This window comes from Peromyscus leucopus, chromosome 3, assembly GCF_004664715.2.
Source record: "Peromyscus leucopus breed LL Stock chromosome 3, UCI_PerLeu_2.1, whole genome shotgun sequence".
NCBI classification, from domain to species: domain Eukaryota; kingdom Metazoa; phylum Chordata; class Mammalia; order Rodentia; family Cricetidae; genus Peromyscus; species Peromyscus leucopus.
In genome coordinates this window covers 101,742,369-101,757,296 of record NC_051065.1, presented here as the reverse complement: position 1 = coordinate 101,757,296, position 14,928 = coordinate 101,742,369, and the positions used below count along the sequence as shown (strand labels likewise).

General features: G+C 43.1%; 1 protein-coding gene and 1 long non-coding RNA gene across 3 annotated transcripts; one reads left to right on the top strand and one right to left on the bottom strand.

The window, feature by feature from the left end:
- Nucleotides 1-7,921: 7,921 nt before the first annotated feature.
- Nucleotides 7,922-9,637, bottom strand: LOC119087628. The gene is made up of 2 exons (XR_005091111.1): nt 8,645-9,637; nt 7,922-8,475 (listed from the first exon to the last, which is right to left on the bottom strand). It is a non-coding gene; the product is annotated as an uncharacterized LOC119087628 (long non-coding RNA).
- LOC114685560 (N-acetyltransferase family 8 member 3-like) lies at nt 9,598-11,998 on the top strand. Of its 2 annotated transcripts, none has more exons than XM_037203862.1 (2): nt 9,598-9,696; nt 11,001-11,998. In XM_037203862.1, exon 2 carries the CDS (start codon nt 11,074-11,076, stop codon nt 11,755-11,757), a length of 684 nt encoding a protein of 227 aa, XP_037059757.1. In that variant the 5' UTR covers nt 9,598-9,696; nt 11,001-11,073; the 3' UTR covers nt 11,758-11,998. The 2 variants fall into 2 exon arrangements, with proteins under 2 accessions (XP_037059757.1, XP_028716028.1); XM_028860195.2 differs by having other exon boundaries at nt 9,663-9,770.
- Nucleotides 11,999-14,928: the final 2,930 nt, after the last annotated feature.

The window sequence follows — 14,928 nt, the reverse complement described above, 5'->3', positions numbered from 1 at the left end:
ACTCAGCTTCCTCAATGAGCTCTGTGAATCAAACACTAACCCAGGCAACCCCTGCCTGTGAGTACTGGGCAGAGCTGCTGGCATGACAACAAAGGAAGCAATTCACCGAACGATGGCGGCAGCTGTGCATGGAATGGCGATGTCAGCAGCGGCAGTGGCGGCGGGGGAGCCAGGCTGCTGAGCAGGCACACTCTTGAGGGTGGTGGCCCAAGTTGTCCCAGAATTGACAGCAGCTACACCAAACCGTTCTAAAAGTAAAGGAACACCCTGCTGGTAGTGTTAGTTAATTGGCCGCGTTGTGCTCTTACCCTGCAAGGAAATGTCATGAAACATGACAGAATCCACTAATAAGAGTTTTATTAAAGATAAAGGGACAGAGAGTGCGCAGGCCTGTAGGAAACACGTGTGTGGAGAAGAAGGAACTGGGAACATGGAACCAGATTTTAAAGGCTGGGGGTGCACAGGTCGACGTCACTACTCCACAAGTGCACGGTGATCACATGGCCACGTTGCGCGCATAAGTAGCCATGCCACATCACAGCTCCTGGTCACGCAAGATGCCTTGACCCGGAAATGGCTATCCTGATCTGGAACTGGCTAGGCAGAAGTGTCCGCAGGGCATATGCAAACTCGCCCAACCGTGGGGGCGTGTTGTGAACCCTTCAGGTAGTCTAACTCAGGCTGGACTGACTGTAGCCCCAAGCGGTTGCAGGCAGCTGGAGCTACTTCCTTAAAGCCAGTGCTACAGAACAACTCAGGCCTGCCCTGCCCAACAGGGCCCCGCCTGTAAAGCCAACGTACATGGTCAGAGCTGCCAAGACTTGACTCGGCTCAAGCGGGAACATGTGGCTGGATTTAAGCTCTTAGCCAGAACTTGTGGCTATGCTTTCTCTCTCTCTCTCTCTCTCTCTCTCTCTCTCTCTCTCTCTCTCTCTCTCTCTCTGGATTCACACCTCGGACACTGTTTTGAAATTCCCTCGGATTTCTACTGTTCTACGCAGACTTGGTAAGTCAAATAAGATATGAAATATTTTAAAGGAAACTATTTAAAAGAGAACTTTTTCCACATTAAAAAAAAATGGGTTTTATGTGTACATTGAAAGAAAATTGGGCTTTGTTTGAAATTTTAGGCAGTCTGACAATGGAACAACTGTATGAGAAGATTAATATTGATCGAATTATGCAGTTTATTACTTTTCTTATCCTCATTTTACTATTCAAGAAGATAGTCAATTTAAGTGCCAGGACAACAGTTTTAGAAAAACCTGTTAAACATGTAAAAATGAATTATAGAGAAATTCAAATTCAGACAGAAGAAATTAACAGTGAAGTTGTTTCAATATTGGATCATACGGTTACAGAAAGAAAGCCTGTTTTCACACAATCACCCTTAATTTATCCGGTAGCGGTACAGCAGCTACCTGGTGAAGAGAATGGGCAAACTACTTGGATTCCAATAGAAATGTTAGGCTTACAAAGATTTAAGGAGGCAGTAGCATCTTATGGCATGCATTCCCCATATGTAAAGGAAATGTTAAACTCCTGGTCAACTTATAATAGGATTCTACCACAGGACTGGCGGGAGCTGGCACAGGCTGTTCTAGAGCCTGGACAAAACCTCCAGTGGAAAATGTGGTTCAAGAATGAGGCTAAAAATATAGAAAAACAATGGAGGGATAAAGGAACACAAGTTTGCCAGGATCAGCTTATTGGAGAAGGCCAATATGCTTCAGTACAAACACAATGTTTATATGATGTCCAAACCCTAATTCTATGTTGAATGGCAGCCTTGAATGCATGGGACAGAGTTGAGGAACCAGAAAAAAAATCTGAGTCATTTACAAAGGTTATACAGGGCCCAAAAAATCTTTCACAGATTTCTTACAAAGATTGACTTCAGCAGTAAAGAGAATGGTCCCAAATTCAGAAGCCAGTCAGATAATAATCGAATCTTTGGCTTTTGAGAAAGCAAATGCAGCCTGCAAGAGAATAATCAGGTTGTTAAAGGCAAGATCTGCACCCTTGGAAGATTGGATTATAGACACGGTTAATGTTGAGGCTCATGACCATGATGATATGTGGGTAGGAGAAGCAATTTCAAAAGGTTTGAGAAATGTTAGATGTTTTGGATGTGGAAAGCAAGGACATTTGAAAAGGGACTGTAGACAGGTCATTCCTAGAAACAATGCTTCTTCAAGGAACACTGGTAACAGAATGCCCATTCCTTCTGGAGTATGCAGAAGGTGTGGTAAGGGAAAACACTGGACCAACGAATGTAGATCAACAAAGGACAGACAGGGTAATCCTTTGCCTCAGTCTTCGGGAAACTCCCAGAGGGGCCTCAGGCAGGCCCCCACAGTAAATCCACTTCAAACCTTTCCTGCAGTGTAGAGGAAACCCCGACTCAGAGCAATTAAATAACCAAATGCCTATTGGAATAAATCATGCTGGTCAGGATGATGAAACAGAGAGAATAGAAAATTCAGAAAAAAACATAAAGAAAATTTTTTTTGCAAACTTCTATTAATGAACAAAGACCAAAATTAACAATAAAAATAAATGGTGTTTTGTTGTCTGGTCTGGTAGACACAGGTGCGGACATTACCATAATTGCACCAGAATTTTGGCATCCAACTTGGCCTCTTCAGGAGGTAAACGTTCAACTGTTAGGAATTGGGACATAATCTTTAATGAAACAGAGTGCAAGATGGCTCGAATGTATAGGTCCAGAAGGACAGAGAGGAAAATTAAAACCATATATGGCTAACATAGCTATGAACCTGTGGGGTCGAGACTTGATGCAACAATGGAATACTCAGATTAATATCTCTCCAATCTCAGAAACAAATCATAAACTAGCACATTTTTCTGAGAGAAATTTTAGAAGATATTATTCTAATGAGTGGTCACCAGCCATCCATATTATACAAGAACAGGGCACAACAACTGATGATCTTCCAAAGACACCAACAGCTCTACCTTTAAAATGGTTAACAGACAAGCCTGTATGGGTCCAGCAATGGCCTTTAACAACAGAGAAACTCCAGGCTTTAGAAGAGCTGGTAGAAGAACAGTTAAATGCTCAGCATATTGAAGAATCAACCAGCCCTTGGAATTTTCCTGTATTTGTTATTAAAAAGAAATCTGGTAAATGGAGAATGGTAACAGACCTAGAGCAATTAACAAAGTAATTCATCCAATGGGCTCTCTACAATCTGGAATTCCTTTGCCTACTCTGTTACCAAAAGGATGGCCTCTCATAGTTATTGATTTAAAAGACTGTTTCTTTTCAATACCTTTACAAGAAAAAGATAGAGAAAGATTTGCTTTCACGGTGCCTACTTACAATAATTCTCAACCAGTTAAAAGATTTCAATGGAGGTCCTCCAACAGGGAATGTTGAATAGCCCAACTCTGTGCCAATATTTTGTACAATAGCCATTGGAAGTGATACATAAAAAATTTTCTAAATCTATAATTTATCATTATATGGATGATATTTTACGAGCTGACTCAAATGCAGATACTTTAGAAAGAATGTTTGAAGAAGTAAAGAAAATTTTGCCTTGCTGGGGATTACAAATTGCTCCTGAAAAGATGCAAAGAGGAGATTCTATTAATTATTTAGGATATAAAATAGAGCTACAAAAAATTAGACCCCAAAAGGTGCAAATTAGGAGAGATAGACTACAGACACTTAATGACTTTCAAAGATTATTTGGAGATATTTCTCATCTATGAACTATTGTTGGGGTAAAAAAATGATGAACTGAATAATTTGTTCAAAACCTTAGAAGGTGACAAGGACTTAAATAGTCCAAGGGAATTATCACCTGAAGCTGAGAAAGAATTGGCCTTGGTAGAAAAGAAAGTACATGAAGGGCACGGGGATCGTATTAATCCAAAGCTGGATTATTTTACCTTCTAGGCGTTCTCCTACAGGAATATTAATGCAGAGGGAGATATTATATTGGAATGGATATTTTTTCCAAATAAACCAAATAAAAAATTTAAAACTTATGTGGAAAAATCTCTGACTTGATTTGGAAAGGAAAATTGAGACTTCGTCAATTAGCAGGAATAGACCCAGCAGAAATTGTCATACCTTTAACTAAGGAGAACATTGAAAAATTATGGACAGAAAGTGGACCTTATCAAACAGCTTGCAATAATTTTTTTGGAGAAATTAATAGCAAATATCCCAAAAGCTATAGAATTGATCTTATAAAGAGAGCTGATTGGATCTTGCCTCAATTGTACAGGAAAAACCCATATCTGGAGTTTGTATATTTTATACAGATGCCAACAAACAAGGAAAGGCAGGTTACAAATCAGAAAATTTAAGTAAAGTGGTTCAAAGTCCTTATAATTCAGTTAAAAAATCAGAATTTTATGCTATTCTGTTAGTATTAATGGATTTTTCAGAACCTCTCTACATAGTAACTGACTCTCAGTATGCTGAAAGAGTAGTATTACATATTGCGACTGCAGAATTTATCCCTGATGTTTCAGAATTAACTTCACTATTTATTCAATTACAAGATACAATATGGAAAAGGAGTCATCCTTTATATATAACTCACATCAGATCCCATTCTGGTCTGCCAGGCCCTCTAGCACAAGGCAATGATGAGATTGATAAATTATTGATAGGAAATGTGCTGGAGGTCTCCGAATTTCATAAAAAACATCATGTCAGTAAAGGTTTAAAAAAGGATTTTTCCATAACCTGGCAACAAGCCAAAGAAATAGTAAAGAAATGTCCTACTTGTTCCTTCTACAATCAAATGGCATTACCAGCAGGATGTAACCCAAAGGGTACTCAGAGGAATGAAATCTGGCAGATGGACATGTTTCACTTTACAGAATTTGGAAAATCGAAATATGTACACCACACCATTGATACTTATTCAAGATTTCAATGGGCAACTGATTTGAGTTCTGAAAAAGCTGATTCTGTAATCACTCATTTGCTAGTTATGGCCATCATGGGTATACCTACACAAATCAAAACTGACAATGCTCCATCATATGTCTCTGTTAAAATGAAACAGTTTTTTGCTTATTACAATATAAAGCATATTATAGGTATACCACATAATCCTACAGGTCAAGCAGTTATAGAAAGATCAAACAGAACTCTAAAGAATATGCTAAATACACAGAGAGGGGTAACAAAACCCCCCAGAAATAGACTGCATAATGATCTATTAACTTTGAATTTTCTCAATGCCAATGAGAAAGGAACAACAGCTACAGAGAGACATTGGATAATAGAAAAAACTACAGAATTAAATCAGCCTATATACTTTAAGGATGTGCTGACCTCAGAATGGAAACCAGGGTATGTATTACGTTGGGGACGAGGTTTTGCTTTTGTTTCTACAGGAGAAGATAAGCTGTGGATACCATCAAAATTGATAAAGGTTCGATTTGAACAAGAGAGACCTTTTAATTAGAGGAGGAGATAGGAGGTGCAAGATGAAAGAGAAATAATGCCATGTGGCAGAATGTAGATTAATATAAATGGATTAATTTAAGTTGTAAGAGCTAGTTAGTAATAAGCCTGAGGTATCAGATGAGCATTTATAATTAATAATAATTCTCTGAGTGGTTATTTGGGGAGTGGCTGGTAGAACAGAGTTGATTGTGGTCTTGATAAAAACTCCACCTACACTCATTACATTTGGCACCCAATGTGGGGCATGTAAATCCATTTAGGGCATGGCAAAACACTCAAACACATAAAAATAATCTTAGGATTTTATTAAAGATTTATTTATTTATTATGTATACAGTGTTCTACCTGCATGAATGCCTACAGGCCAAAATAGGGCACCAGATCTCATTATGTGTGGTTGTGAGCCAACATATTGTTGCTGGGAATTGAACTCAGAATCTCTGGAAGAGCAGCCAGTGTCTTTAACTGCTGATCTATCTCTCCAGCCCTAAGAATGGTTTTTTTAAAGATAGACTACTGTCATTGCTATTTGGTTGCCTGCTAAAAGTAGGTGGTAAGCCACTACTGCTTTGTATACTGCATGCTTTTGATATAGAAGATGGGAAAATCAGTCTGGGACTAAGTTGAAAAGTCCAGCCTGGTCTACAGATCAAATTTCAGGACAGCCAACCTGAGGCAGTAAAGGAGACCATGGAAAACAGAAATTTGGTGAAGATGTAATTGAACAAGAGGGTCATGTTCTAGCTCCAGCAAGCAGCAGAACTTGGCATCTTTGACCATGTGGTTCTGGCTTTATAATCAATGACAGAAGAAAGGGGTTATGGAATCTCCCTCTGCAACAAAGGAAAGTTGCTGAGGTCAGGCATGTGGCAGGGATGTCCCTGAATGGAGGTCTAGAGAGGCCATTATGTCAAGCTGTGAAGGTGAAGCCTAGATTACCTTGGAGGCCCCAAGATGTTGCCCAGAAACACTTTCCAATGTCTGATGGGAAGAAGGTTAGGGAAGGTAACAATGTTCAAAGCCTGAGTTTTAAGCCACCATCTAGAGGCTAGGGATTGGATCTGGGTCATCTTACCAGCTAAGCTCTTTCTCCAGCCCCGCAGCTCTTCATTCTTTCACCATAGATCCAGGCTGGATCTGGTATAGTCTTCTAGTCTTCCCTACAGTAGCATGAATGTAATTGACCTCCACAACCTCATACAGAGTGCACTATTAGGAGGTGTGACTTTGTTGGAAGTAGGTGTGGCCTTGTAGGAAGAAGTGTGTTAGTGTGGGGGTGGGCTTTGAGGTCTCTTATGATCAAGCTATGCCCAATGTCCCAGTTTACCTTCCTATATATGGATCCATATATAGAACTCTCAGCTCCTTCTCCAGCACCATATCTCCCTGCATGCCGCCATTTGCTACCATGATGATATTGGACTGAACTTCTGAAACTGTAGGTAAGCCACCACAATTATATGTTTTCTTTGTAAGAGTTGCCATGGTCGTGGGGTCTCTTCACAGCCATAGAAGCTCTAACTAAGACAATCCCCTAATGACTGAGCCTCCTAAGAGACTTCTAGAGAATCCGCCAATTAAGTGTTACCTGCTTAGTACAGGAGCACCTTGGGAACGTTCCAGATCTAAACTGTAAGCCCCAAAGCAAGACTATGGGAGATGTTTTCTCTGTCACTACTGGGGGGAAAAAGAGCTTTTCTAGTATCTAAATCTACATGTTCCTTTCCAGAAAAATCCAAACTGAGAAAATGAATTTCTGGTCGGGCAGTGGTGGCGCACGCCTTTAATCCCAGGACTTGGGAGACAAAGGCAGGTGGATCTTTATGAGTTCGAGGCCAGCTTGGTCTACAGAGCGAGATCTAGGAAAGGTGCAAAGCTACACAGAGAAACCTTGTCTCAAAAAACAAACAAAAGAAAGGAAGAAAGGAAGGAAGGAAGGAAGGAAGGAAGGAAGGAAGAAAATGAAATTCTGAGATAGCTTTAGCTACTGTCACATTATACAGATGTCATGAACTCAGGTTCCAGTTGGGTCTAACTCTGTCAGAGTGTCTAGCAGACATATATAACTGCATTGTAAAGCACCTACATTCTGATGGCACCCCACCTACCCCAAGACACTTGGCATTGCCATAATGAGGAAAGAAAAGAAAAACACCATACAAAGAGGGGGACAGATTTGGTGTGTGAATTCTGAGAAAGTCTCTACCCATTCCCAGAGAAAAGATGGATTTCCATCTCTTCCCTAATCTATCCCTCCCCTTCAATTTTATTTTATACTCTCAACTGCAGCTTCCCAAAAGGTGGAGAAGTAGATTTGGGAATTTATCTCCCAGTTCTGCTCTTGGCCAAGAATGAAAGTCACCTTTAATTCCCAATCAACACTCAGCCTTCTTACTGGTCCCACAATTTCAAGGTGGAAAAAGAATGAATTTTTGAATCAGAACCAGCAAACAAATCAAGTAAGTTCAGCCTTTTAGTCTCATAGCTCTTGAAGATTCAACAAAACAAATGAACCCAGAAATTAGGCACAGACAAACCAGCAACTTCACTAGACATGTGGAATCTGGCTAGAGTTATGTGGGTCCTTCACAACCTGCAACTATGAACTGTGAACTTCCCCACTCAGCGGGGGTGGGGGGATGGGGGGGTGGGTGAGTGGACTCTGCTCCCAGCAGTAAGAAAGCAGGACCTTGCACTCTCTTTGCTATGCTTGAATACTCCAAACTCCCCAAGGGTGGTTGTTTAGGGCCTCTGTTCTCCCCAATGCACACCTGACTTCAACTCTAGATCATTAGAAATCAGGCCAGAAAGAATTTATCAGCTCCCAGAAGGAAAGGAAGCCTATCCAGCCAGCTTCTTCCAGATGGATTCTGTCCCGATCCTGGATGGAGTTTATCTGGAGGCTTCCACTCTAGGAACTGAGACCAAGGGCCAGTCTGAAAGGACCGAGGCAGGAGAGGCACTAAAGCCCACACTCATCCCACATCACTGTGAATGTTCTCTCCTCCACCGACCTGTGCACAAAGACACAGGTGTGTCAATAAATTCCAGGAACATTGTGCGAGTTGTCTCAATCAACCCAAGACTCACTGCAGTCAATTCCTCACCAGATGCATGAGTCCCCAAAGAAGCTGGGTGGTTGCACAGGAGAGATGGTGCCCCAAAGCCAATAGTAATACTCACCAGAGACCCAACACATCTTGCCCAAAGATCACCATAATCTTGTACTGCTGTGCCCAGTTCACTGTGGGAGTGGAGCTGCTCTGGATGCTGATCCTTGATCCCTCTCAAAGTCCATCTTTGTTGCCAGGAAAGGTTATGTAAGAATGTTATGTAACTCTCCTCCTTTATTTCCACCAGCCATTGGAAAGGGGACACTGTGTGCTGTAACACACACACACCGTTCCAATGCTCTATGCGTCCCCACTGAATTTGACTTGTATTTGGAGAATCAGCTTCTGTTTGTTCTTCTAACACCATAAAAGGGAGAAAGGGGTCTCCTAGTTTAGACCTTCCCATAGCTAAATGCTATTGACAAATGCCAGCTTCACCCTGTGCAGGAATCCATGAGCCGGGGCATAGATGGGACATCTCTTCAATGGGACATTTTCACACAGAAGTATGTCTCTCTAGATGGCTGCGGCCTGAGCAGACTTATTCAGTATGGCGGGTGTATCCACACAATGGCTGAGGAAGAGGTGGGGAAATCCGTGAAGACCACCAGGAGCCATTTAATATGGGACAGGTGCATCCTGGGCAGGGGGAGTCCAGCAATGAAGAGTCTTGTTCTGGAGCCAGTGGGTATGTGTTCTTGTTTATGACAAGTGAGTTTAGGAATAGGAGAATCAGAATCCCTGGGCTCAATATAGAAGGGAGCAGGAACCAGGAGCCAGAGTGGGCCTCAGAAAGGGATGAGCGTTCTGGGAGAGAGTTGCTGCACCCAGAAGGGGACTAGGGGATGAGAGGCAGGCTTTCTGCCATGAGAATAATGACCCCTGAGCCATCTCAGATCCTGAATCCTTTCCAGCTTTATTCTGTGGGGATCACGAAGTTGACTTGACCTTCACAGCCCAGCTGCTTGACCCTGTGGTTTATGATTATCAAACACCCAGCTTCCAGCCAATGAGGTTTCTACCCAGTCTGTTACCCCCATAGGGTAGGTCACAGAAAAGCTTGAATATCTGTCACAAGCACAGCACTGAGGTTGATCTAGACCCTCAGCTCCAAGCAACTAGGTGAGGAGGACTTCAGGGCAAGGTTGGAGACTCTGCATTTGTCTTGAGTAACAGGACCTTCTTGGGACCTCCAGGTCAGGTTTTCTCAAATGTCTAAATGTTCAGAGTTAAGAGGCAGTGGCTTTGTTGAAACTTGTTCTTGGGAATCCCGGATTTGCAATGTACAGACTGGAGAGAGATAGAGATCAAAGGGTTTGGGGGTGAAGAGGGCTGCCCCAGGGTACCACCTCAATGCTCCCAAGCTCCAGTAATGGGGCCAGGAGGGTAGAGAAGGGACCCACCAGTGCTTCTTGTTAGCCACTCTATCAAGTCCTCACAGGCAAATGTTTTTTTATCCTGTTCTGCAAATGAAGAAACAGGTCCAGAGAAATTAAGTGACATGCCCAATGTCACACATCTAGACACAGAGAGAAATTAACATTCTAACTAGTGTGTCTGGCCTTATGCTTTCTCCCTGTGATGATTTCCTCTTAGGTGACAACATGCGCGCGCACACACACACACACACACACACACACACACACACACACACACACACACACTTGTTCTTCCTCACACATCATTCTCTCTCACCTTGTTCTTCCTCAACTTGTTCTTCCCCATCTGGCTCTTCCTCATCTTCCATCTCATTCCTTTAGTATTCTTCTAGTCCTTCAATCTAGTTCTTCCCCATCTCAGTTTGTTCCTCTCAAGTTCTTACCCCTCTAGTTCTTCCATTCTTTTTTCTCTTCTCCCTGCCTGCCTTTTCTTTCCCTGGGCACGTGGTTCCCTGCCTCCTCAGGAATGTTGTTTCATCTCTCACCTTGATATCTAAAAACCTCTTTTGTTCGCAAAGTGCTCTGGAGAACCACCAGACCTCCTCAAGTGGAGGGGAAGGTCTGAGCTTCATTAGCACAGGAAACAAAGCTAGGCGTCTCCCCCCAGCCTGTCTCCTAAGCTCAGGAGGGCAGTTAGTAACTTAGTAGGTTCAGGAGGTCTGGGGAGCTGAACTGTTTACCAATTGGTCTGGGCAGGCAAGGATTTCATAGCAGAAGACAGCTGAAATATTAAAGGCTGGGTAACACCAAATCAAATATTCATAATACATGACTTTGCTTTTGACAGACCCTTGGCCGGTCAAAGTTCAGCTTTAATACACAGCTGAATCTCTATGATATATCCTTTCGGCCCAGAAGACACACACACACACACACACACACACACACACACACACACACACACACACCCTAAAGCAGGGTCTCCATGGTTACTGGCAAGCTGGGAACTTGGTCAGGGACTTACATGGTTTCTTCTCTCTTCTGTAGGATTACAGAGAAGCATACAGGCAGAGCCAACTGTGCCTTTTGTCCTTTGAGATTTGAGACCCAGAAGTCTCCCATGCCTCCTTATCATATCCGCAAATACCAGGATAGCGACCACAAGAGCGTGGTGGATTTGTTCTCCAGAGGCATGAAGGAGCACATCCCCACCACCTTCCGCTACATGCTGATGCTACCCCGAATCCTCTTGCTCTTACTTGGGGTCCCTCTTACCCTACTCTTGGTCTCAGGCTCCTGGATTGTGGTTCTTCTCTCCAGCCTTATTCTCTTTGCTTCCCTGTGGCTCCTTGCAAAACATAATTGGGTGAAGCATTTAGCAACGTGTTTGCACACAGACATGGCTGACATCACCACAACCTACTTGAGTTCTCATGACTCCTGCTTCTGGGTGGCTGAATCTAGGGGTCAGATAGTGGGCATCGTGGCTGCCCTGCCGGTGGAGGATCCCTTCCTGCAGAAGAAGCGACTATGGCTACGTCACCTCTCTGTGTCGTTGGAGCACCGAAGACAGGGGATAGGGAAAGCCATGGTGAGGAGGGTCCTCCAGTTTGCACAGGCCCGGGCCTTCCCTGAAGTTGTCCTTTCCACCAGTGTGTTCCAGTATGCAGCCCTGGCTCTCTACCAGGATATGGGCTTCCAGAAGACTGGCGAGTCCTACTTCACCATTATCTCCAGACTAAGGAAATCTCCGATGATACACTTAAAGTACTGTCTCACTTCTGCTCAGGAAGGGGGCCTGTGATCTATCTCCGGTGTGTGCATCTGTCGGGATCTGGTTGCTTCTGTAGTAGTAACAAACCCAGCTACTTTAGGAGCAAACCACTAACCCTCACATTCAAGCACAGCTGAGTCATGTGTTTGGGGGGAGGGTTGGGGCAATGGCCACTATTTCCCATACACGCTTTCCGAGGTGTCTTTTATCTGACACTGTAGCAATGTATAAAATGAAACACTAAATAATAAAATTTTATTTAGCTTCTGAATCTTTGGATCATCTACTGGTCTTGGCAGGACAGCTCTTGGGGTCTCCTGTTCCTTGCACTGTTGGGAAGATGTTGCCTTTAACCTTCCTGGGTGGGCAGTGGGGTGCACTGTCCCAGAGTGCATCCTTAGGACTCAATTGTTCAGTGAATGCAAACCTGTTCAAGCTGCTCTTGAATTCCACTTGGCCCCCTTTCTGGTCCGACTTAAATATCTTTGCCAATCCACTGAGCAAAAAAAAGGTCCTTTTATTCTGCTTATAGTGTGCATTTGCCCAAAGCAGGGCAATTTCCATATTTAAGGTTCAGATGTTTGTTCTTCTGTGAAATTACCTGTGCCTGTTTTATTTAGTTCATTTTCCTACATTGCCAGTTTTGAAAGTTGACTCCTATGAGCTCTTTACATGTTCTGCATGTGAATCTTTTGTTGGCTACCTGTGCTGCAATTATCTCTGCACCCCACGTGTGTGTGTGTGTGTGTGTGTGTGTGTGTGTGTGTGTGTGTGTGTGTGTTCTTTTCTCTCCCATTTTATCTATCATATTTATCAACCCGTTTCTTTAGGGCTAGTATTTGTTCCTTAAACCATTTACCTATTCAAGGAGATTAGTCTGTGGTTTGATGTGCAGAACATCCCCTGTGCTCCTGTAAAGGGTTTCTGTGGCTCCTTCTCCCCTGTTCAGTCATGGCTTGTGTGCTGCATGCTCTTCGGCAAGGCTGAGAACAAGTGGTAAGTGTCTACATGCATGTGCACAGTTCCTCCTCCCAGACCCCTGTACAGGAGTGCTATTTGGGGTATGCATTAGTTACTCTTAGTTCTGTAATCAAAAATAGCTCACAAGCAACAATATCAGGGTTTGTTTGCTCTCAGAGTTCGAGGGGACAGTCTACCATGTGGAGGAAGGCAAGTGTGGGTTTAGCTGTGATAGCAGAAGCCTGGGGTGACTGGTTATAGAGGTCCACAGTCAGGAAGCAGATAAAGATGACTCATGGTACTCAGCTTTTTATTTTGCTAGAACTCCAGTCCATGGGATGGTGTCATCCACATTCAGGGAAGGATTTCTTTCCTCTGGAATTACTTAAAACTCCTCTGGAAATGTCTCTGAAGACATGCTCAAGATGTGTCTCCTAGATCCCACAGTTTACAAGGATGATTCTCATCAGTATTCTGTGTTTAGTTTAAGCCGAGCTACATAGTAAAACCAGTTTCTTATTCTTCCCCTAGGTTTTTGTTTTTGTTGTATATTTATTATTTATTCAATTTCCAACTGTCCTGAGCCTCCTTCAACATCACCCTCCAACACTACCACCCTTTCCAAAGTCTCTGGCTTCTACTCTAGACTGATCACTGTGTGAAGCACTTTGCAGGTTCTTACTGAGCCAACCAGGAGCTAGGTACCATTATGTTCCTTCTCAGGTCTTTGATGTGGTTGAAAACTAGAGAGTTGTAATTTCCTCAGTTATGATAAAAGATAAGTTAGATATAAAACCTTAAACTCACAAATATAAGATAGATAGGACATCTTCTTTAATATTGTAACTGTAATTCTTGCTCGATAATTGTTTTGTTATATATAATTTTACCATGTTAAAGTTAAAACCTTCCTTTTTAAAAAAAAAGAAAAAAGGGGAAGTGCTGTGGATATTGTTCTATATAAATAAAACACTGATGGCCAGTGACCAGGCAGGAAGTAGGTTGCCAGGCAGGAAGTAGGTGGGACAAGGAGAGAGGAGAATTCTGGGAAGTGGAAGGCTGAGGGGAGAGACATTGCAGCCACCGCCAGGACAAGCAACATGTAAAGACGCTGGTAAGCCACCAGCCACGTGGCAAGGTATAGATTTATAGAAATGGGTTAATTTAAGATAAAAGAACAGTTAACAAGAAGCCTGCCACGGTCATACAGTTTATAAGTGATACAAGCGTCTGAGTGATTATTTTATACGTGGATTGTGGGGCTGGGGGGGCTTGGGGAACCTGGAGAGAAGCCCTCCAGCAACAAAAGCTACATGTATGCAAGACCAAATAACAAGACACGATGATGATTGCCTTTCTAGTCTCTAGTGGACGATTCAGGAAGAAACAAAACAAAAAGCAATTCCATCCCAACCACTTCTGTAGCAACACGTTTTCTATTTCCAGCTCTGCTCTAAGACTGCTTGATGCCTTCCTGTGAGGTGACAGCATTGCCGTGTCTGTTGCGGGGTGATAGGGCTGTCCTGTTTCTAGTCTGGCCAAGGTGCTCAGTCTCTATGTTCTGGAAGACAGCACACATGCTCTAAAGCTCCTTCCACCATTTCTCAGCTCGAACAACATGAAATCAAGTGGAGGCTTTGTTCAGTCTGGCTCAATCTATCTTATGTTGGTTCTGGATTTGGGGAGCAAAGGTGAGGATGAATATTGTGATAGATTGGGCCAGGAACTGGAGGGGTATGTACATCTGACCATGCCCACTTCGGAACTTGGCCGCAGGTCCTCTGCAGAAGAGAAATCTAGGAACCTAGGCTGACCAAGTCCAGTCTCAGTATTGCACTGGAGGAAATGGCCGAGGACAGAGAGAACAGGCACCCATGTGCAGATTTCACCCTAGAGCCTGAGGAGAAAGCTTTCTGAAAGTTAGGGAAGGAACTCAGGGCTAGTGTTGCTCAGACTAAGAGAATTGAGTGTACATCTGTGTTCATGTTCCTTAGAAATGTAACTCCCTAATAACAACAACAACAACAACAACAAAAACCCCAAACCACCACCACACACAACAAACAGCCAAACATCAAAACATGGCTGGGTCAGATGTGGAAATTGGCTTCTTTGGGGAGTGGTGAGGATGGAGTTTCCTAAGATGGGGAAGGGCCTCTTGTGGGGCTAAGCAGGGGCTGAGGCTGCAGAGTGCCCTCTATTGGGCAATACTAGTTTGTAAAGCTCTTTTCCCTGTGAGCT

What these genes read in the sequence shown, in the direction of transcription:
- LOC114685560 (XM_037203862.1), top strand. Translation starts at nt 11,074, where the DNA reads ATGCCTCCTTATCATATCCGCAAATACCAGGATAGCGACCACAAGAGC.